Below are 21,937 nucleotides of genomic sequence, written 5' to 3' on the forward strand. Positions count from 1 at the left end.
TCCTGCCTTTGTCATGAAAGGAGCTTTTCATCAATATCTATAGACAACAGTCATAACAGGAATTCAGGAACACTGCTGCAAACTTTACGAGCGCTTACCTGGAAGTGCTTGCACCCCAGTGCCATCCCTACATCCCCCCTCAGTCCATGTCTGCAGCAAGTGTCAGTACCCTAAACCCTAAACCCTACGGAGAGAAAGCAGAGGGCAGCTGGGCCCAAATCCAGCACCTGCTGTCTGTCTGAGAGGAGGCAAGAGCTGGGCAGGAGGTGCCAGCTGAGCCTGAAAGTGGAAGGACAAAGAGAGATGTGGAGGAGAGGAGAACATGGAGAGGGAATCTGGGTGCAAGAACAGTAGGAGAAGAGGTCTGCTAAGATGCTCTTGGAAATGCCTGTTTCACACCCCAGCTGGTTTTGGTCAGTACTTGTAGTTATGAAGATTCTTCTTTCAAATATAATCTGACAGAGGATTTCAGAATGGACTATAAGATCTATCCTGTTAACCTTAACTGCACATTTCAGTGCCCCTGTGGATGCAGGAGAAATGCTGATAATATAAAGCTAGCTATGCTATCAGTTACAAAGTTATGTATGCATTTAAAGCTTTTTGGAAAAATATTATTCGTTTTCTGTTCTAGCATGATAGAATAAGAACTCTGACAAGTGTGCTTAGATCCTACTGTAGTGTGAAAAGCAACCAGTACAAAACATTTTAAAGAGGTTTTTATGTACCTGAATACAAAAACACTTGTATACATATACAGAAAAATATTGGACATGAAAAACTCATACACGTATTCACGTATCAGTTTGTAGTTCGATCTTTTTATATTGAACACTACAGAGCAGCTTACTGTTTCCACCACCCCCAAGTCAAGTAAACTACTCACATCCCAGTATCTTAGAATATATTGACTTCCACTTACAGAAAATTCTACCCAAAAGATAAGCCTATGCACAAGACTGAAGTAATAACAACTGATCAGGCAGAAGTCACAGTGTCTTTGCCTAGAAGAATTAGTTACCTCAAAACTTAACTGCAATGAAATTGGAAAGTATGATTCGCCTTTTAGGTTGTTTTAGTTGAGTAACAGATAGACTGAACTTCCTTTTTTTCAAAGTGTAGTCAAAGTGATTATGCAAAGTGTACAATACTAAACAGCTAATTAAACAGCGACCCCGAATCTTTACAGCTGAATAAGCTGCTAAAAAAAAAAAAAGGCCTGAAAACCTGTGCACAAGCCTTGTGCACAAGTTTAAAAAAAAAATAAAAATGAGCTACTCTAGCAATTCATCTCCCCACACATTTTTTTTCTGTGCAAAAAACTACCATTTACAGGATTCAGTGTATTTTTCTGTCAGAGCACTTTCTGTCTGAGGCTCCCAGGGGAGACATTCTATTTCCTAATCAAGGAGGTAAACCATCAAGAAAGTAAAAGAATAACGCGAAGTACTGTGATAAAACTCAGATCTCCAGTATCTTCGTTCAGGACTAAAACCTAATTACGTCACCCTGAAGAAACAAGAGAATCTTGAACTTTTCCTAAGGTAGTTTTTAGATGACCTTTGAGTTGTGTGTACCTTCTTCCCAACAGACATGTGCAGAAAATGGAACAAAATATTATAGAAGTAAATTTTAATAAGATTCACGTAGTTTGGGAAACATGGCAGGATCTCCTTACAACTGCAAAGTAAAAGACAATTTTTGAACTTTTTCCTTGAAGTAGGCTAGATATCTGGGACCATGTAATTCCAGTGGGTTTAGGGAACTATTCAGCACAGTGGAAAAGCATACTCCAAAACTGATGTATTTGTCTACGCTTCCTAAGCTTCTCGACTTTGATAATGTTACCACTGACTTACTGTGGTAAAGCTAAGAGTAGTGGCAGGGTTTGTTTCTAATGCCTGCTTGAAAAGTTCTGGGGTTCTATGGACATTGATCAGTCAAGTGCAATTTCTTTAAACTTCAGTGAAAAGCTACCAACTGTCTTCCTCTAGTATTTTTTTCCTCTTTTTTTGAAACTTGAAGAGAACCTGAAGTAAATTAATTCTTGGTTAAGCACCACATTAGTCCGTCACAGAAGGTTAGGCCCTCAACAGCGGTAATTGAATGCCTTTAGCTGTTCATTATGCACACTAATGGACACTCTTAACTATGAGAAAACAACCATCACTACCCAGGACCTGTTTTAGCAGGAACAGCATCTGCAGCAGTTTTTTTAAATCAGACCTGGGACTGTTTCTTTCCAGCTCCCATTATTGTAGGCAGTTGTGTTCAGAGCTCTATGCTGAAGAAAAGCTAGTGAACATCACACAAACAGGCACCTAAAGGGTACACAATTCTTGGAACAAAAACCCTTTACCACTCTCTCTTACTTCACGAGGGAATGCTTATTAACCTTTTTTCTGGATTAGGACACTTAGTTATTAAACCCATTTTATCAATTTCATTTTCAGAAACCTCTTAGCATTTGTTTAAACCTCTTCTCTGCATTTACATATGTTTAATGATGCACTGCTTTATGATGCAGGTCACCCATCGCTTTTGGGATGTATACACTTTTAAACAAGCAAAAGTAATTCAGAAAAATACTTCAATAATAAAAAAGACAATTTAATGCTTTTCCCATCTTTTATGATAGAAATACCACTTTGTACAATGGGCACTATTGCTAGACTTTTATTTTAACAGCCAGGAATGCTGACTCAAGTACTTAGCTTATTATCCTGTTATCTGGGAGTGGGGTCCTCAACAGTATAGAAAACTATGTGAGACATTCTTGATACCCTACTTAATTTACTTTACTATGTCTCCAAGGTGTTAAGTGAAGTCTGTCACTGTCCCAGAAAAGTTACTTAAGCCTGAGGCTTTCACAAACTTATATAGCTCATTTATCTTCCAATTCACCTGGGGATTACAGAAGACCTCAGCTGAGTCCTAGCTTTTAACGAGCTTACCCAGAGCACAGGACAGAGATACCAAACTTGCTTCTCCTCTGGAAGGCCATGGCTCAAGCAGGGCTACAAAGACAACTGTGTCAGAGCTAGACCCGCTTCCCTTCTACTTCTAGTCAGACAGCCAGGAAAAAGCTGACTGTATGATTTCTATAAATCATAATTTCCTAAATGTGGTGGGTCGCTGAATTTCAGCTAACCCACATCAATTTTTTTACATGTGCTGAAGATTAAGATGCATGGTTGACAAACATTATGAGGTTATGTGCCTCAAAAGACTTGCTGAGGTTACCTACCATTGCCTGGAGAAGCTTTGCTGAAACTTAGGTTTTCCAGCAAATTTAAGCTAACCCAAATGCACGCCGTGACTGAAAGAGGCAGCCCTGTCCCTGCTCAGATGAGTTTTCTTAGTGTGGCTCTTCTGAGCATGAGCAGTCACGAAACTATTTAGCCAGTGAGATCAGGGAACTTCTGCTGAAAATTAACCTGAAAAAATACAAATAAAGTGGTTAGTTTTCACTAGTGTGAATTTTCACAAAGTGTGTGGGAACAATATCTGAGGAGAGAAGGGCCAGAAAAACTATTTTGGCTGCAAGTTCTTAATGCAGTGGTGGTACCATCAGGAGGGGATTGAGAGCTACGGCTGGACTAGCAGGAGGTCTTTGCAATGACTTAAAACTGAGTTGTTTTGAAATAATATGTTTGCCATATGTTTTTATGCTGCCTCCTGCTGAGGATGCTAAAGAGCTCAGCAAGGCTCACAAACAGCTCCTTGGTAGGTATTATCACTCCTATTTTACAGGATTGAGGATGTGGACAAAGCTTGGATGATTTGCCTGAAGCAAAAAGCAAGTTAGTGGAAGAGAGAGAGAAAAACAAAGCCACTGATTCTGGATTCGCACCCCTATGTTAATTAATAAATCAATTGTGACCAACATGCAGAACATTAAGAAATGCCCCCTGAGCATTTACTAGCAAGTTAGGCAAATGAGCAGCTGCGTAGCCACAGCAGTGCTTGGTCGGCTGCACAGGCAGAGAACAGCAGAGCACACAGAACTAACGCCCGTGGGGCGCTGCACCCTGCAAGCCTGGTGAGAATAAACAAGGGCAGGCAACCCAGGAAAGGCACAAGATAGGATTTTGACATAGATGCAAACAGAGCAGATTTTAACATCAGGTTAACATCTTGAGGGTGAAGGGTGTTGGCTGGTTTCTACACTGTCCTGTCCATGGTAGGGCTCTGCATCCTGCACAGGACCTTGCTGGTCATGAGATGCAGGAGGCAGCCACTGTTTTGTCATCCCTGGCAAGTCAAGGAGAGTGTGCATAGCCCCATGTGCCTGTTGTTAAGTTATACCACTCCTAGCTGGGAAAAAAACCTACAACTATAATGCTATTGAAGGAGGGGGAAGTATTTTATTTTATTCTGTTTTACAAACACATGTTACATAAGGGTACAAAAATCTCTGTCGTGGCTTCAGAGCCTGTATGAAGCCATGCAAAAATATATACTGCAACCTCCAGTGTTCCTTTGAGCCTTATGGAGAAAGCAATGCTTTACTGCTCTGTATGGAGCGGTAAAAATCAGATTAACCAAATTTAGCATGGTTTCTGGCCCTGCACTTCTGGCTTTTCTTCCCACCACTTTGCATTGACATGAAGGATGGCACATGCTGTGGAGTAATGGATATTCAGATCTCACCTGTTCAAAAGTCACTTGCTAGTTGGCTGTTAAGTATTTTTATCTTGTGGCTTCATAGCCTCCTCTACAAGTGCACAAGATGCTTCTGCCCTTGAAACCATAAAGATTGCATAGTTAACATGGGCCTTTGAAGTAGCACCAGAGAGGTAACAAGAACTGATGAGCACAAAGCAACTGGGTCCATCAAGTAAGATTTGGTGTATACTGACTCATTTTCACTTGTCTTAAGTGTCAATAGTAGTGCTTGTAAGTATTTTTTTCTTTTTTTGCAGAAGTCATCTTAATATCTTAATGTACTAAATTCTGTTTTCAACTCTCAAAAATTTCCAGCTGAGAACCCAGTTATTTATAACATATACTTAATTTAAAATAAAAGGTGCAAACTCTAGCAAGCTCCAAATAAGCCAGACTTTGGGCAATGTCTACTGCTCATTTTTGGAAAAAAAATATCCTGTACAAGAAAGACTTGGGCAGAACTGAAGCATTCAAACTTAAAAGTGTGTAATCCAGCTTCTTCCCCTAATACTTGGGGTAGATTTAATTTCCCCGGCATTGACCCTTTGCTGCAGGTATGAGCAGGCAGGCCTTCCCCAATGTGGCCACTCTTGCCTGCTTCACTTTATCTTAATTATCTGGTCTCACTAGTTGTTTAGCTGATTCTTTGCAAGGGCTTACTTTTTTATTTTACTCTCCATAAACATTTCTAACCACTAATAGAAATGCTGTTTTATTGACCCAGAAAGTTGCCTCATAAGAATCAGGTGTTTCAGTGAGGATGATGTTGCAGAGGACAGGAACACTACAAATCTGTGGGCTCTGGTGACACAGGGCTCATTCACAGGGGCTCACAGCAGACACACATCTCTGCAGGTGTTCTTGTTCTGCCTTGGCAGAAGCCCCGGAGTGGGAGCAGTGACAAGGATGGGACAGAAGTCCCTCGGAGGAGAAGGGTAACCTGTGGCCTGGCAGACAACAATTCAGTTCCTCATCACTTCCCAGATTCCAGGGGAACACCAGTCTGGAGATCTTAATCAAGGAAGCATCTGGATGTCCAATTTTAGTGCGAGACAGCCTTTCCCAACCAGCTGCCATGCCAAGTGCTTGCTCTCAGTTCCTATACCAGGACACGCATGACACTGACCTGTGACATTTAGACAAAATAAGGTCATAAAAGGGAGCTGAGAAATGTTTGAAACCATTCACTGGGCATGGATTTCCACTGTGACATATGTTAGGAAGGCTTTTCCCAGACAGGAACAGGAGTGGAAATAAAGGCTCCAACCTCTCATCAGTGCCATAAGATTTACCAGCTTCTCTCTCTTTAAGCTTCCCGCTTCATATACCCCTGGGACAGACATTAGCAAACATCATGAGAGGAGTCACAATAATAAATAATCTGTATTAATCATGGAACTTTATAAAGTAAAATATAAAATAAACACTGTCAGAGCAATAATTTCCTATGTGATTTTATCCTCTGAACTTTCCAGAGTTGGTTGAACTGGCCTGTTTACAGGTATTTGCTACAGCTTGATTTCAGATGAATTAGTGCAAATTCAGAATAAACAACCTAGAAATAGTGGAGGAGCTTTGCGTTTCCACTACCACAACCAAGAGCAGGACATAACTTACCGAAGGACATCCTGAGGCCAGACTTGGGAAATGCTTAGAAGATACAACATAACCAAAGTCTTTCAGGCAGGAGTGCCTCCTCCAACCATAAACAATATATTAAAGGCAACTTCCTAAAACATTTCCTGGAAAGAAATTTATGTCATAGTTACAGGCATTTCCCCAACATTTTCATCTTTGTTCCTTCAATCTTTGATAGTGTGGGAAGGAAATCAGACAGCTTGTGGATATTGCTGCTACCCTTCAATCCTACTGATAATAGTTGTGGAAACATACACATAAGAATAACTTCCTGAATGAAACAATATTTAGCACATATAGACACCTTTGTTCTTGTTGTCTGGAGAGTATATAGTTATACACAATTATAGTGTAGACTTTTACATGACCATTAGGATGTGTGAATGCTCTCTTTGAAAAAAGAAAAGAGCCGAATCAGGTGGGTTTTTTCCAGGCAGGACAAACAGATACGTGCTAACTCCATTTTTCTTAAGCCAGTTGTATCATAACAGGAAGTATTACTCATTTTAAATTTGATGCTGAATTATTGTACAAAAAGTTATGAAGAACAGTAGACAGAACTTTCCCCTCTTACTTCATTACCTTGAACAGGAGAAGAAGCCAATGTGTCACCAGCTGAAACACATTCAGTCACAGGACTGAGGACATAGGGCTTTGATATTCCTGCCCCCAAAATTACAGAGAGTCTATGATTTTGTTTGACTCAGGCATAAAAAGAACAGAAACTCATGAGAAATATATCTGTCACAGCAAGATGATAAAAAATACAAAGCAGCTGAATTTCCCCAGGTGTTTAGACTTTATAATTTTGTAAGACAGTACTAACTTGGGAACATACAAATGGCCATATTGGGTCAGACCAAAAGTCCACATAAGCAAGTATCCTCCAGCAACTACCAACCGTGCTGGATAATTAAGAAAGAGCAAGAACAAACAAGGCGGGGGGAGGGAAAGGAACCAAAACAGAGCAAAGTGAAAAAATCTCTTACAACTGCATACACTTACCTACTTACTGCATCAGAGAAGCTAAAGGACAAGAAGGACCTAATCACTGCTCCTCATAGAAAGTCTCCAGAAGGAAGGCAAGGGATCAAACTGGGCCAGAGGAAGTAAATTAAGAACAAAGAGACAACAGGTGTTTCTTATTTTTATTTGTGGTAGGTGAGTACTAGGGTTGTCATTTCCTGAGGCAGAATTCAGATTATGATTTATAAGGAATAGCTTTTCCCTCCTCTGTGGTGGAACATGAAGAGATTATAATATGTTTGTATTTCACCCGTACTGAATAATTAGCAATTTTATTTTCTAGGCTACATGACTTTGACCTTGCACATGTTACTGCAAAGTGCTGTCGTCATGCCTCTCTAATTTCAAATCAATACAGAATTAGCCGTTCTGACGTTACATAATGGGTTAAACCCCATATAATTTTCCCCTTCCAAGCCAGTATTTGAGCCCATTGTCCAACACATCTGAACAAGATTATTTGAGTCTGACATTGGATGGAAATAAAGAATGCTTATCGCTTTTCCCAAATTTTAGTTTAGATATATCAGTATTCAAAATAAGGTGGGTTGTTTTTTTTTTACTTTAGTAGAACATTTCTTTGATTCATATATTGATTTTATTCACTTTATTTCTCCTCTGGCTGGCAAGGATAGGAGAAGACTTTGGTTTCTTACATCAGACACAACTAATTTCAAGTACAAAGATCCTAATTCCCATCACTCTGCACACCTTGCATAGTTATTCACCTAATCCTATGTCTGATTAGTAGCATCTGATATTTAAAAAAATTAAATACAGCAGAAATTAGACCTGCATATTTCAATCTACAGTGTTTTAAGGTACGTTATTTCATATCAGAGAACCATATTAGAGTTTCCCATGTAAAAAAAGCAATGTGTTTTATTCAATTTATTTCAGCCTAAGATGCTGTAGCGGGTTGACCCTGGCCAGACACCAGGTACCCACTAAAGCCTCTCTCTCACTCCCCTCTGCAACCTGACAGTAGAGACAAAAAAAAACCAACAAAGGATTCATGAATTGAGATAACAGCTGGGAGAGGTCACTTACTGATCACCATCACGGGCAAAACAGACTCAAATAAATTAAATTTATTACTGATTTACAGGATCAGAGCAAAAGAGTGAGAAGTAAAATAATCTTAAAAACACCTTCCCCCCACCCCTCCTTCCTTCCAAGTTCTACCTCTTCTCCTCCAGCAGTGCAAGAGGACGGGGAATGGGGGTTACGGTCAGTTGTTGTTTCTGGCACTGCTCAGAGAGAGAAGTCCTTCCCCTGCTCCCACGGGGTCCCTCCCACAGGAGACAGTCCTTAATGGACCTCTCCAGTCTGAGTCCATCCCTCAAGCAACAGTTCTTCCCAAACTGCTGTCCCGTGGGTCACTCTTCCATGGGATGCAGTCCTTCATGAATGAGCTGTACTGGCGTGGGTCCCACACAGGGGCCACAAGTCCTACCAGAGAACATGGTAGGACTGCAGTTTCCCAGCAGGACCCTGCTCCATCATGGGCCTCCCATGGGGTCACAGTCTCCTTCATGCATCCACCAGCTCCAGGATGGGCTCCTCCATGGGCTGCAGGTGGGTCTCTGCACCCCAATGTTCCTCCATGGGCTGCAGGGGCACAGCTGCCCCACCATGGTCTGCACCACGGGCCGCAGGGGCCACAGCTCCGGTGTCTGGAGCACTCCTCCCCCTCCTTCTGCACTGACATTTGTGTCTATGTTGTTGTTCACATCTTCTCACTCCCCTCTTCCCTTGCTGGAATTTTCATCTGCACAATAACTTTCTGTTCTTAAATATTTTATCACGGAGGTGTTACTATCATTTCTAATTGGCCCAGCCTTGGCCAGCAGCATGAAGCCCATCCTGGAGCTGGCTGGCATTGGCTCCACAGGACAGGGGAAGCTTCTAGCAGCTTTTAACAGAAGCCACTCCTGCAGCCTCCGCCCCACTACCAAAACCCAGCCACAGAGACCCACTACAAATGGTAAGGACATAATCATATCTGTTTCTTCATTCTTCCAGCTGCCTGGATAAACAGTAAGCATTTACGAGATCAAAGCATGTGGAGAACAGTTTCTCTTGGTGTTTAATTAAAGAAGCAAAGTAAAAAATAACTTTTCTGCATTAAACACATTGGCTTAAAGTTTGAACAAACCTGAGTGCTTTTTAAATTGAAATCTGTAAAACAGCCTGATGACCAATCCTTTACTCTTTCTAAATATACCTGAGATTATAACCTTAATCTATGTTTATAATTTAATTCTAAACCTTACTCTAAGAATGTCTCTTCTTTTGGTTTCCTGACTGGAAGACTGAGCTGTGTTATAACAGGGATACGACATCCCTGACAGTCAAATCTTCAGGAGCAGGCCAGGATGGCTTTGTCCACCACATAGGCAGGGAAGGATTTTTTTCTGAAATTCAGTGGATGCAGAAAGGCCAACACCAAATACTTTCGAAAATCTCATCTTAGTCAGGGTATTTAATTTTCTGGTTTGCCCTCTTAGGTCAGTTCATAGAGATTTAGGTTTTGGTACTGCACTTGTTCCATCTAAGCAGCAGTTACGTAATAACACCAGCCAGCCACCACGCTGGTCCATCAGCTAATAAATATGCAACCAGTAGTAGGAGTTGTGTGGGAAATGTAAGGGGACAAGAAGTCAAAAAAGAAGCTGTGTAAGTTTAGTGCAGTTTCTTTTACCCCTCCAGTGATATATACATATATATATAAGGATACCAAGATGTTTGAGAGAAAAAAAGACTAAATTTGATGACTTAGTAGAACTCTTTCTGCCTTGGGTTTGTGCTTTTTTTTGGACGTCTCTACCCACGTCGTTGTCCCATTAAAGCTGTGGCCAGGGCAACCCTGAGAACTGTTTATGTGAACAGGAGCATCTTCAGCATATTAGAGGACTTCAAAGCACAACATTCACCATTTCCATTAGCAGTGTTAAAACTGTGAGTTCCCCTGTCCCAGAAAAGTCAGAAAATTGAGAAAAGCATTTTGTTTTACACATCACATAGGTTCTTATTTGCATTCTGATTCTTCTGGTCCTGTAGCTGCACATTTTCTAATTTCTCTTTGACAATGTTACAGGGTCTTTGGACTTTTTGGTTGGTTGGTTGGTTTTTTAATGAAAGATCAGATTATCACACAACGGCAAAAGCTGAGGCTGAAAAAACTTGGTGTAATAGGCAATGCACTGCAAAGAGTTGGCGACACCTCTGTTGTGCGACCCTGGGCCAGTCTGTGCCTTTTTGCTCCCTTTCCACTGAGTAAATAGATGCCAGACGGGTAACTCTCTGTGTACCAATCTCACACATGAAAGCTGCTGAGACAGTGAGATCACAGAGACCTTTGCTTTGGTGTCATCATCCTGGAAAGACAGAAGTACTGAATCAAAGGCATCAGGTCTTTCATGTGAATAAAGTGCTGATCTCACAAGCTCTGAGGCCTCTGCTGACTGGCACTGCTGAGCACAGAAGAGCTGCCTTTGCACCAGGTCAGCAAACAAAAGGTGCTGTTCCAGTGGACCCAGAGGCTGATGCCACCTCTGCAGGTTCCCATGAGAATTTTAATCTCTACACTAGCACAAGTGCTGAGTTCAACCCACCACCAAAAGGTAGTTTTGCCTTGATAATGACAGAGAAACATGAGCTGTTTTAAAGAATTTGCAGCTGCAATTGCTGGGCCTGAGCACAGGAGCAAGGCAGCTACCTAGACTTGTCAGACACATCCCACATGAGTTGGCGTTGGTAGGAGGGAAGATCTTTTCATTGCTTTTAACTGAACAGATAACTCCATTTCCTAGCTGGAGGAGGAGTGCAGGACTGCTCTCAGCCCCCAGAGCATCTCTGCCCCTCCTTCTAGGCCCTCCAGGGAGGATAGACTGTGAACCCCCCCCCAACGTTGCCACAGCATCCAGCCAGGGCAGAGCCTTTGTGCCCCTGGGGACAGCGTGGCAGGCGGAAGGGTGGGCCCAGGGAAGGAAGGAGTGGGTGGACTGCAAGTATGCACAAATATGCATGACTCTCCTCCCACCTTCTAGTGGGTCTTACTGGGGAAATTGTTTTAATACCCCATCTTCTGCTCTTCCCAAAGCAGAGACAGAAACTAAAGCCCTGTTTGCTGAAATTGCCACTGGTCACAGGGAAGGATTATCTTACCCTTGGGCTGGTGGTGGCTGAACATTATCAGCTAGGACAGAACTATCCAGGAACAGAGATAAGAGGCACCTGAATTTCTTGAAACAGGTTGTGTCCTCAGGTTTTGACATCTCCACAGAGTGTAAGATTTCAGTGCTGGAACTATTTTTCCTTATGTTTTGGTAGGGGAAAAATTAATTTATGCCTGTAAATTGAAAAGCATTGCTTTAAACATCCTGAGCAGCTGGCTTTCCACATACTTTCCCCACCAAAAGCCAGTCACCAAAGGTAAATGATCACTTAATTCATGCATATGCTGACAACAGCTTCAGTGGTATCAACAGGGAAAAAAAAAGGAAAGCAAATGGGCAGGATGAGTTGTGCTCTTTACAAGTCAGTGACTTAATTGTCCTTGCACTTCTGGAGACAGGGCAAAGTTCAGGTTTGACCTGAAATTCTGCAATTCATTTTGTTTAGATAATTGTAAAAATGTGCCAGTCTTCCTAAACAGACACATAATTCATATTTCTAATGATGTTACTACACCGAACACAGAGGCTGTTTTGCAACTAATTCACTAATTACCCAAGAGAGCTTCAGCCAGTCCTGCAGGAAGCCATTCCCTGCCAGTGCGGGTGAGGGACCAAGCACTGCACGTTTGAGTAGCCCTTCCTGCTGGTGTTGCATGTGTCTTTCCATTACTATTTTTCTGACTTTGATAAAACTAGTAAAGCTCTCATTCTGTAAGCAGACTCTGATGAAATGGAAGGTTCTGTGGGAGAAACAGGACTCGCCGTCTCGTTTTTAATTCCTCAGGCTGTCACAGCTGTCCCAGCAGCGTTGTGGCCCAGTCAGCAGAACAGCAACACAGGATCTATTTCTGAAACCAAGAAGAAAGACAGAGGTGGATTAGAAATTAATGGTAAATAATTCTGTTGCATTTATAACAAGACATGACATAATTTGGACTTTACAAGAAAAGTGTAGCATAGCATTTGTATAACTTGAGGACTCGTCCTGTTCTGGAGAAATGGTTGGAACCATTTCATACCTGGGCTTCAACCATCTCAGGCAATGTAGGTGGCTTTAACCACCTCAAGCACATCTCTGGTTGGGCCTGTGAGTATATCAGCTCTTCCCAGTGGAAATGGTAAATAATACAATAGAAGTCAGTAGGAATAATGACATTCCCAATGCCGATCTTTTGAGCACAGGGTACTTGATGCTGGCATATCCACGTTCTGTGTAAGAGCTGGGGTGCAGGGTAACATGTAGTCCACTCTGACAATCCCAAGTGGGTAAAAGCACATGCCTGGAGAGAGTTTTAGAGCTAGAGTATCCTCTAGAATCATCTTATCTGGTCAACAGAGACAGTATAATTTGGTCCATTTCAGTTTTGACCTTTATTGTGGAAAAATTTTTTTTCTTTTCTACCTGTGCACAAAAGGAAATCTTTAAAAATGCCCAAGCAAAGAAAAAAAAATGTCCCTATGAAGAAGAAACTCAGAATTAGGGAAGAAATAGAAGTCCAGGGGTAGTTTTAGCTCCAGTTTCAGCTACCTTGGCAAAAAGAATGTGGTATTTAGATAATTTTTGGCCACTCAGTCAATTTAAGCTATTTTTGTACTATCTAAACCCGATTTATAGTCTTAAATTTATCTACTGTAATACAACCAAATTAACTTTAAAGATCAATCTGTTATAAAATTATCAAAACCAAAGGTTTTAAGGAAAAGCTGACCCCTCTCCATAGCAGCACAAATGCTACAAGAGGCAGCTGTAATGGCATAAATGGACAGTTTATCAGCTTTCTGCCAGGGGCTGACAAAATCATGCCAAATGAGGCATTAAAGCCCTAGTTTTGAAAACTGTGATAAATACCAGCTAATCTGCTGACATAATATATTGTGAGTCAAATATTTAGTTTTGCATTAAATCTAAATCCAACATTAGAGCATTTCCCCTTGATTAAAAAGGATAAAATGTAGATGTTATTTTATGCTCCAGTTCCCACATCTAATTAATGCTCAACATTCAGAGCTCTTTCTGACATTACAAATGTGTAAACATGTCAAGGAAAGGGGGGAGGCACAAGGGAAACAAGTGCAATATCTATATGCTTAATTCATATTTCTCCATTTGCAGTGGCTAATATGTTATTGCAGAGGCTATTTGCAGACACTTGCCCTGCCAGTGAGCAGCTAACTTCCCTGATTGCTTGTATAAACAATCTTCCAGATCAGGAGACAGAAGTTGTAAGAGAGTACATAGCTAATTTAATTTTAGTATCATTAGGAATTAAAAGCAGGGCATTAATAGATTCACAGTAAATGTTGGCTAGGCAATATAAGCATTGGATGATATAACTATTAAAAGCCTTAATATTTGTGAATGATCATACAAAAAGGTTTTTCAGAAAATTTATTATCTTGGGAATAAGATGTACCTAATTGGACAAGAAATTACTGCTGAGATAAAGTAAAACATTTCAGTGTTTTTGTATCATATATTACTGATCTTAGTGGGCAAGAGGAAATTCTGCTTTTAAAGGTATACATATTTAAAAGCTAGTTAATGAGCCACTCATATCTAGAAATAGAATGAGACAAATTCTCATGAATCACTGAAATATCTTCATGCATTATACATTATATTTCCAGCACTATGCTTTAGCTGATTCTTGGAATTCAGAAGTTTGAGAAACGTGTTTTATTGTCAAATACTATGTGGACTCTTGTAGTTTCAAAATGCACTGCACTGTAATTGCTTCTTTTCTAGAGAACGTGTTTTAGGAAACTTAAATGCAATCCAATGCTGTATAAGATGGTATGAGCTCAACTCAACCAAAAAAGGAGTGGAAGACACAAAACAAGTAATCGCCTGCCACTTTCATTTCAGGAAATGTGTTGATTTATTTGTTAGGAAAAAGATCTCCCTAGGCTGACAAACCTAGCTGAGTCTGACACATAAATCAACATTAATTGCAACCTTCAGGATTTGGTATAGCTCACGCTACCAGAAAAATAGTTCTTCATACTCCGAAGAACATGAAAAATCACTGAAAACCAACACAGAAGAAAAAAATCCAAATAAACACAAACAAAACTCCACAACAAACAACCAACAAAAATCCAAACGAAGGAGACCTTAACAAGATGGACTTCAGAATTAAACACTTATTATATTCAAGAAAATTACACCCTGATTCTTCTCCTATTCTGTTTTGGAAAGGATTCTATGAAATGGATCATCGTGTATCAGCATGCAATCTTCAGGGTGCAGGTTACAAGATTTGGCATCTAAGAAGCTGCATGAACTTGAATGCCAGTCAGACACCTCAAAATTGTTTACCAACAGCAGCAAGGTCTGGCCCACAGAAGTGATATGCTTATACAACTCACTCTTTTGGTGGATCGTTACTTTTATTCAGTTTCCTCATTTTCTTATCTCAAACCCACAAATATCGTAAGCAGAACAATAGTTCAGAACAGTTCTGCAAATATTTGGCCCTGGGCACTTTCCCGAGCCGGCTATTCCCAGAGCTTCTCTCTGCAGGACCTCCTGTCATACAGGGCTCTGCTCAGGGAAAAGCCTCCCAGGCTCTCATTTCCAGCAGGATGGCTCTCCTGGCCTACTGACCAAGTAGGAAGTCAACTCACTGTTGACAGCAGCTATCACCAAGAAATGCCTTTGAATCAGTGTTTAAAATGGTTTCATTGTTCCTGTAAACAAATCACAGCTGAATTTGCTATCATTCCAGAAACTGCAATGGTAAACCAAGTTACGTAGGCTTTACCCCTTCCAAAATAGGCTCTGTGCTATTTAAACCTGAGAAATGTTTAATGGCTGCAGCACCATTTTGGACCGACAGGTTGATCACAATAACACTGGCACAACAAACTTGTCTGCCTTGACAGTATGAGTGAGTCGTGGAGTAGCTCTACGCAGCTCCTACTCGTTCTGCCCAATTCCACAGTCAACTCAGGAGAGTGCAGAGCCAAAATATCCCCCTCCCCACACCCTTAAATTACAATAGCCAGTCAAAAAAACCAGAAAACAAACCCAAACCCCAGACCCTGAGTAGTTTTGCAGTCTGAAAGACCTAAATCAATGTTATCTTATTGTTTTTTTCATGCCACTGTTTGTGTTACAACATAAAATATCTTCTGACACTTACCATAACATTAAGAAAGAATCCCTGTGAATGCCCTCAGGTTTGGGTTGATCTATTAATATCAATGCCTTGTGCAGAATCCAGCTACCAATTTACATAACATCAAAATGCAACACCAGCAGTTCCATTTGCTTTTCACTTTGCACTTCAATTCAGATACCTAAAAACCTAAGTAACAAGCTTCCAGGTAGTTTGGGAGCCACTGATGTATTGGGACTTCAAGTAATAATAGATAACTACTGGAAGATAGTAATTATATTTCCCGAGAAGTTTGAATGCATGTGCTGTAAGGTTGGGGAACTGGCACATTTCTTTATCAGTGCTATGTGCTTTTGTCCCTTCTTCATATTTTGACAGTGATTTTTGACTCCAAAGAGATTGTAAGTGGTACATGGATTGGCACAAAATCAGAAACAGACATCAGTGGGAATGATCCCAAAAACTGGGAAGACCTGGTGTTACTGAATTTCTTCTAAATTATTTCTCAGCTACTAATATCTATAATTAACTCTTTGTGAAGGGGAAAAATCCCAGTTCTTCCTTCATCTCTCATTGTGGAACTTGTTCACAACCTCTCGTTGCATCTTTACACTGAGAGAAAAACATGACTAGCTCCTTTCTGAGAGTTCATCAAGTTTTTGTGACTAAAGTCACACTGCTTGCACATTGCAAGAGTGAAGAAATTCACCCCAGACTCCTTCTTCTGCATAAAAACTAGCTGTCTTTCTATGAACTGATCTAAAAACCAAACGAGGTACATAGGGAACCAGAGCCCTTGCCACATAGGTTTTGGAAAGGGCTTCTTGTATTACTGAATAAACGCTGATCGATCATCTACCTTTTCTGGGACAGTCATCCTGCAAAAAGAAAATGTGTTAACCTGAAAGAATGTGTTCCTGTGATGTTTGGAAATAAACAAAATGCCACTGATTACTATCAGTGCTTATGTCAGTACTGCACGCACTATGGCATATAGAATCTGGGAGGTGCCATGCAAAGCCCTTTATCAGCAATTTCCAAAATAACAAGGCGAGGTATAGGACAAGTTGTCCTTGCTGCTCTGGAGCCTTCAGGGCATCATCACCTTATGCAGCTATGTTGGTGTCTTCAGCATCTTCACAGCATGGAGCTTCTACCTCCACAGGGATGTCAAATGCTGTCTTAGTTTACATTTATCCTTAAAACAACCTCTGTTCTGTGCTAGGCACTGAATAACTTCTTGAGTTTATATTTGAAACATCTCTAATGTCTAAAAGTTGTGATTTTCTGCTTCCATTTTCCACTCTGTTGATAAGGTTTGAATATAATACTCAGAAAGTTTAAGGTTCATTTAAGCAAACATAAAAACACATTTCATATCCATCTTTGCCTTTGCATACCTGGTGCATGATAGTCATTCAAGATCTCTCACATGGAGAAAGCTTATTCGGATGCTAAAAATATCATATGTTTACACTTGTAAATCACCATTAGCAAATGATTTTCCTAATGCTTTAGACAATATAGTAGCAAAGTGCAGCTGCTTCAGCCAGAATGGTATTTTAGCGATTTTTAAGAACTTAATGAGATCAGGTAATTGACTAGTGAAGCTAAAAATTTTACTCTCAATTAAACAATCAACAGCTCAGTACATCAACATATTCATCTTCGCCCCTCCACCTCTCTATTATTAAATCAATATGTGGGTAGCAGTTGTCTAAGAAACCACTTCCTCTGTGCTACTAAACCAGTGTTCAGAACCCATTTTAAAGCATTTATTCAATCTGTCTGGTGTAATTTGCAAATAATGGAAAGTATGTAGTAATGCAGATTCCGTAAGCAACTAAGGAAAATAAGGCCTTAATACATTTGTTATTTAAGGCATTATTTATCCTACATTTGTTCTGGTGCAACCAACAAATAACTTAATACTCTATATACATTTTACAGTATCGTTGTGTGTGCTGCAGTTGGCATTGCTAGATGCTAGATCCTTATATATATAGGAAATAAGATTGTACAGGTCGTGTTAACAAACCATGCGATTGATAGTTCAGGAGACAGTAATGAGGCAGAAGTATCATCTTTGAAAAAAAAACACAAAATAACAGAAAATAATTTTGTCAAGAAAACTCTTCCAAGGGCTATACTACGACACGGCAATTTCATTTTTGAATAGTTGATAATGAATCAATATAAACCGATCACCACAACCATGAGTGTAAGATATTTATTACCTGAGGCACAGGGAACTTCTGCTGTCTGAAAAAAAATACTGAAGCCGGCTTGTTGCATCCCATTGCCCACTACATTCAGAGATGTTTTGGTGTTGTGTCACCCACAGGCATCTATACTAAAATTCTCTTTTCTAGAAAAAAACATTTGTTTCTATCTGCAGACAGCATATGTTTTGTTACAGCAAAAATATCAGGCAATGGTTAAAAAGGGAGGAAAAACTGTAGTATGTTAATAGGTAAATCAGTGACTTCACAGTGTACGTTTTTTTTAATTAAGGCATAAATATATTCTAATACGTGCTGATATTCACCACCTGCACTTTCTGTGCGTATACCCTGACTGCCCAGACACTCCCAAAGGTTGGGGGGTAGGGGTAGCTGGTGGAGCAAACCAGCACCAAGCATGAACAATATTCATTATGAGAGTAGCATTGGCAGAAAATGGGTGTCTTTTATTCAGCTATTGCAGTGTCAGCATTCTCTTCTTGTATCACAGTATGGGAAACTGTGAACAACATGAACACTACCTGCATGCAGTGCTGACTGAGATCTTCAAGAGCAACTAGTGAACTGATGGGGTTCAATCCTCCCCAAAGAGTTACGATAAAGAGGTATGATTTCGGGGAAGTGCTGTATATCACCTGCCTGCTCACTGAGGTGAGATCAGGTAGCAGAGCCTGCCAAGGCCTGCCATCTCTGCTGCTGCCAGTATCGCTGCTATTCCACTGAATCAAATTAGGATGCTTCACTTGGGGTAAAATGCTCATAAAATTGCAGGGGGTATTGCACCAAGGGACAACATTGTACCAAACACGTTACTGGTGATTGAGTCAATGCTGTCTGTGTGAGTCTCCAGGGCCAAAGCTAGAAAAATGGGCTTAGCTCTGCAGGGTAGACCTCATCCATCTCCTACGGGTTGTGCTGGGCACTACGTTATCCCAAAATCTTACTTGGGTGGAAAACTTCAATCTGGTCCCTGCCAAACAGCCAGAGCCATTTCTGCCCTTTACCCCAAACAATCATTTGCCAAATCTGTCTCTGTCATTTGACAAACTTCAGAAAAAATTCCTGTTTTGCTCCTGCATCAGGATGCCATGGAGCTGCAGAGCCACTGTCCCATCCTGCTCTTTTTGCCTCTGAGACCCTGAAGCCTCATCTACTACAGCACAGCTCCCTTGGCTGTTCTCACCCCGAGTTATACAGCTCTGTGTTTGTTTTCAGCGAACAGAGCAACTCATTCGCAGTTCCTGCCCACATCTAACTGGCACTGACATGCTCGGAGCCAAATTTAATCTGGTGTCTTACTAGCCATAGAGCCCAGAACCAACCAAATAAACTCCCTCAATGAGCAAAACTTTCTCTGATGTGCTGGCAGTGATTCAACACCCACCAGCCAAACTGAACCAAATTAGTGCAGACCTTTTCTGAAAAAGGGTTACCATCTCTAAACTGCTTACAGTAACTTGGGCTATTTTCATTCAAGGTAGGTTTGGAAAGAGTTCCCCTGGAAGAACCAAAGGTGACAACTGGGAGGACAAGTCCCTGGAAAGTAATCTCAGCCACTAGTCCATCCTTTTTCAGAAGTGGGTTCTTCTATACCCTGGGACTATGACAGGTCTGAGCTACTCTCTGATCAGCTCTGTGTGCTAGATTAGGGTTTTGGCTGGCTAGGAGTGTTCCTTATTACTTAGAGAAGGAAGTGGAAGAACTGATGTGTATAAAACAAAGTTACTTCTTCCCCTTTTAACCTGTGACTTTTATCCTGATAGATGTAGTAAGTCATTGAGATACAACTGCAGGGTAGCAGACAGTCCTGACTCATTTTAAAAAGGCTGTACCCTCATATGGGTATATCCCAGGACAAGGACTCTCTTTCAGTACATCTAGACTAGGAAAAAAGTTGGGCTTTTAAAGATACTAGCTAATGTGGTTTGACTAACATGTTTTGAAACCTTGCATAAATAGGATAAGTCAAATGCTAAAAGGTGTTTAAAAGTGTTTGCTAAGTCATTCTAAAAATATAATTTTTATACCTGTCTAGACAATGACAGAATACTTCTTAAAATGGCACACCATGCTCACGGGAAGTCCCACTGCCAAAGAGAACAGCATAGGAAAGGATCAATAAGAAGTTTCTTCACACACGTCTTCAAAGCAATGGCACGGACTGACATGCAGGAAAACCATGAAGGCCTTGTCTAGACAAGAGAAAAAGATCCCTTTTTTTCAGTAGATTTAGTTCAGTCAGGCACTCTCTTTTCAAAAGCAAGACCTACTAAAAGTCTACTGAGATAATCTGATAAATTTTAGCAGGTCATAGTCTGGGCTCCTGGCTGACTACAACTCAGCCTGCTAAAATCATGTTAAAAGTGTTGAGGTCTATGTGTCTGTCAGATGGGATTTTTAGTCCTTAAATAAGCTTGATTGAATTAGGTCTCCTGGAAATGGCCCCTTCCCTGAGGCTGATGAGATGGCAGCTCATTTTCCATGCCCATTCAATCGTTTATCCCAAATCATTTGCCTGAACTGTACCAACAAATGCAAAGTTCAATTTGTCTTTAGCATTAGTCTTTCTAGCTGACTGTGAGCACCAATTCGCTCCTACAGGCCACCAGAGCAATTAGTTTTGACTTTGATTTCGTTTTCACTGAAATGTACCCAGACAAAACCCTCGATCTAATCTGTTCCTTTAAACAGCTACTTGAAAATGTCTATCCCACATGCATGCACACATACCCATCGCAACAATTGTCTTCTACAAAGTCAGCACATACATTGTCAGTCATTAATACATATCCTTACACTAATTTGCTTCTACCAAGCTGACTGGAGAGTGAACAAACTGGAGTATCTGTTTCCCAGAATTGTACTAGCATTTTTGACATCTTGAACAATACCTTCAGGAAAGGAAAATGAATTAATAAAGAAACTGAAAAAGTCACTACCACAATTGTAGAACAAGCACAAGCCCAGCCACTCTGACTGTTAATTGTCAGGCCCTTTTTTTCTACATGAAAAAAATCACAACACAACAACAACAAACTAAACAGAAGCAAAAAAACTACAACCAAAAAACCCAAATCCAAACGAAACTTTTAGTTCTATTTATTATTAAGGCTTAATGACATAGATGGGTTATCTAGTAGGAAAAAAATCAACATCTCAATTAGTCCCGTTAGAGATTATGTCTTTATGGCATGGGTGGGTATCTAACATTCAGGGGAAAATTCACAAGTCACCAACTCAATTGAAAGACTCCACCAAATAATAATTTGCTGGTATAACTCCAAGTGACCAAAGTAACACAGTCTGGATGTGCTTGAGACTCCCCGGGTTTAGTAGTCACTTGTCAATAGCTCTCAAACAATGGAGTTGAGAAATGGAGACACTTAAGTTAACTTGATGAGGCTTTTTCACAATTGTGTCAAGTTTTTTTTGGCCTTGGGATGCACCACCTGAAATACTTTAGAAATACACATTGATTTCCTGTTGTGAATAAATAGGAAGAAAGCAAACCTCCTATGCTCAGGAGGCCTGCAGCCAATAAAGTTCATGATTCAGAATAAGACAGAGACTCCACAGCCAGCAAAATTTTTTTGGTAAGCAGTTGTTGTCACCCACAGACCTGGACGCAATCTTTCTGTCCTTTCTGAGCCCAAAGCACCACCAAACATTAATAGGAAGTTGATCTGAATCAGATCAGCATGCTCTGACATGCTGTTCATGTTTTCAGGCTTTCAGCTCTTTCTGTCTTGAAACTTTCTCATGTGTTAAGTCTTTAAAAACTAACCTGTTGTTTATATATGTAGTTAAAACACAATAATACCCATGCAGAGATTTTTTGTGTGTCTGATTTTTTTTTTTGTCCTCTGAGAAAACATCTAATAGCAGATTTCCTCGAGGCCTACTAAAATTTCACGTTGTCCACTAAACTGAGCGGCAAATCTTTCATTTATCCGACATGACCAGAGGAAGGTCCTTTTCAGCGAAAGCAAACAATTAGGAGCCCTGAGTTATTATTTCCTATTATTGTGCAATAAAAGAGGATGTTTCAATGGGAAGGATT

At 40.5% G+C, this 21,937-nt stretch overlaps 1 protein-coding gene across 1 annotated transcript in view; it reads right to left on the reverse strand.

Moving 5' to 3' along the window:
- LOC120322842 (adhesion G-protein coupled receptor V1-like) overlaps positions 1-21,596 on the reverse strand; it is a 91,821-nt gene extending 70,225 nt beyond the window's left edge. Inside the window, exons 1-2 of the mRNA XM_039379172.1 lie at positions 21,497-21,596; positions 20,690-20,768 (exon numbers count right to left, since the gene is read on the reverse strand). Of these exons, the coding sequence (XP_039235106.1) occupies positions 20,690-20,768; positions 21,497-21,596 (179 nt within the window). The remainder of the gene's footprint in view (positions 1-20,689; positions 20,769-21,496) is intronic.
- Positions 21,597-21,937: the final 341 nt, after the last annotated feature.

This window comes from Pipra filicauda, unplaced genomic scaffold, assembly GCF_003945595.2.
Source record: "Pipra filicauda isolate LSUMZ 115617 unplaced genomic scaffold, ASM394559v2 scaffold15_size4787011_pilon, whole genome shotgun sequence".
Classification (NCBI taxonomy): domain Eukaryota; kingdom Metazoa; phylum Chordata; class Aves; order Passeriformes; family Pipridae; genus Pipra; species Pipra filicauda.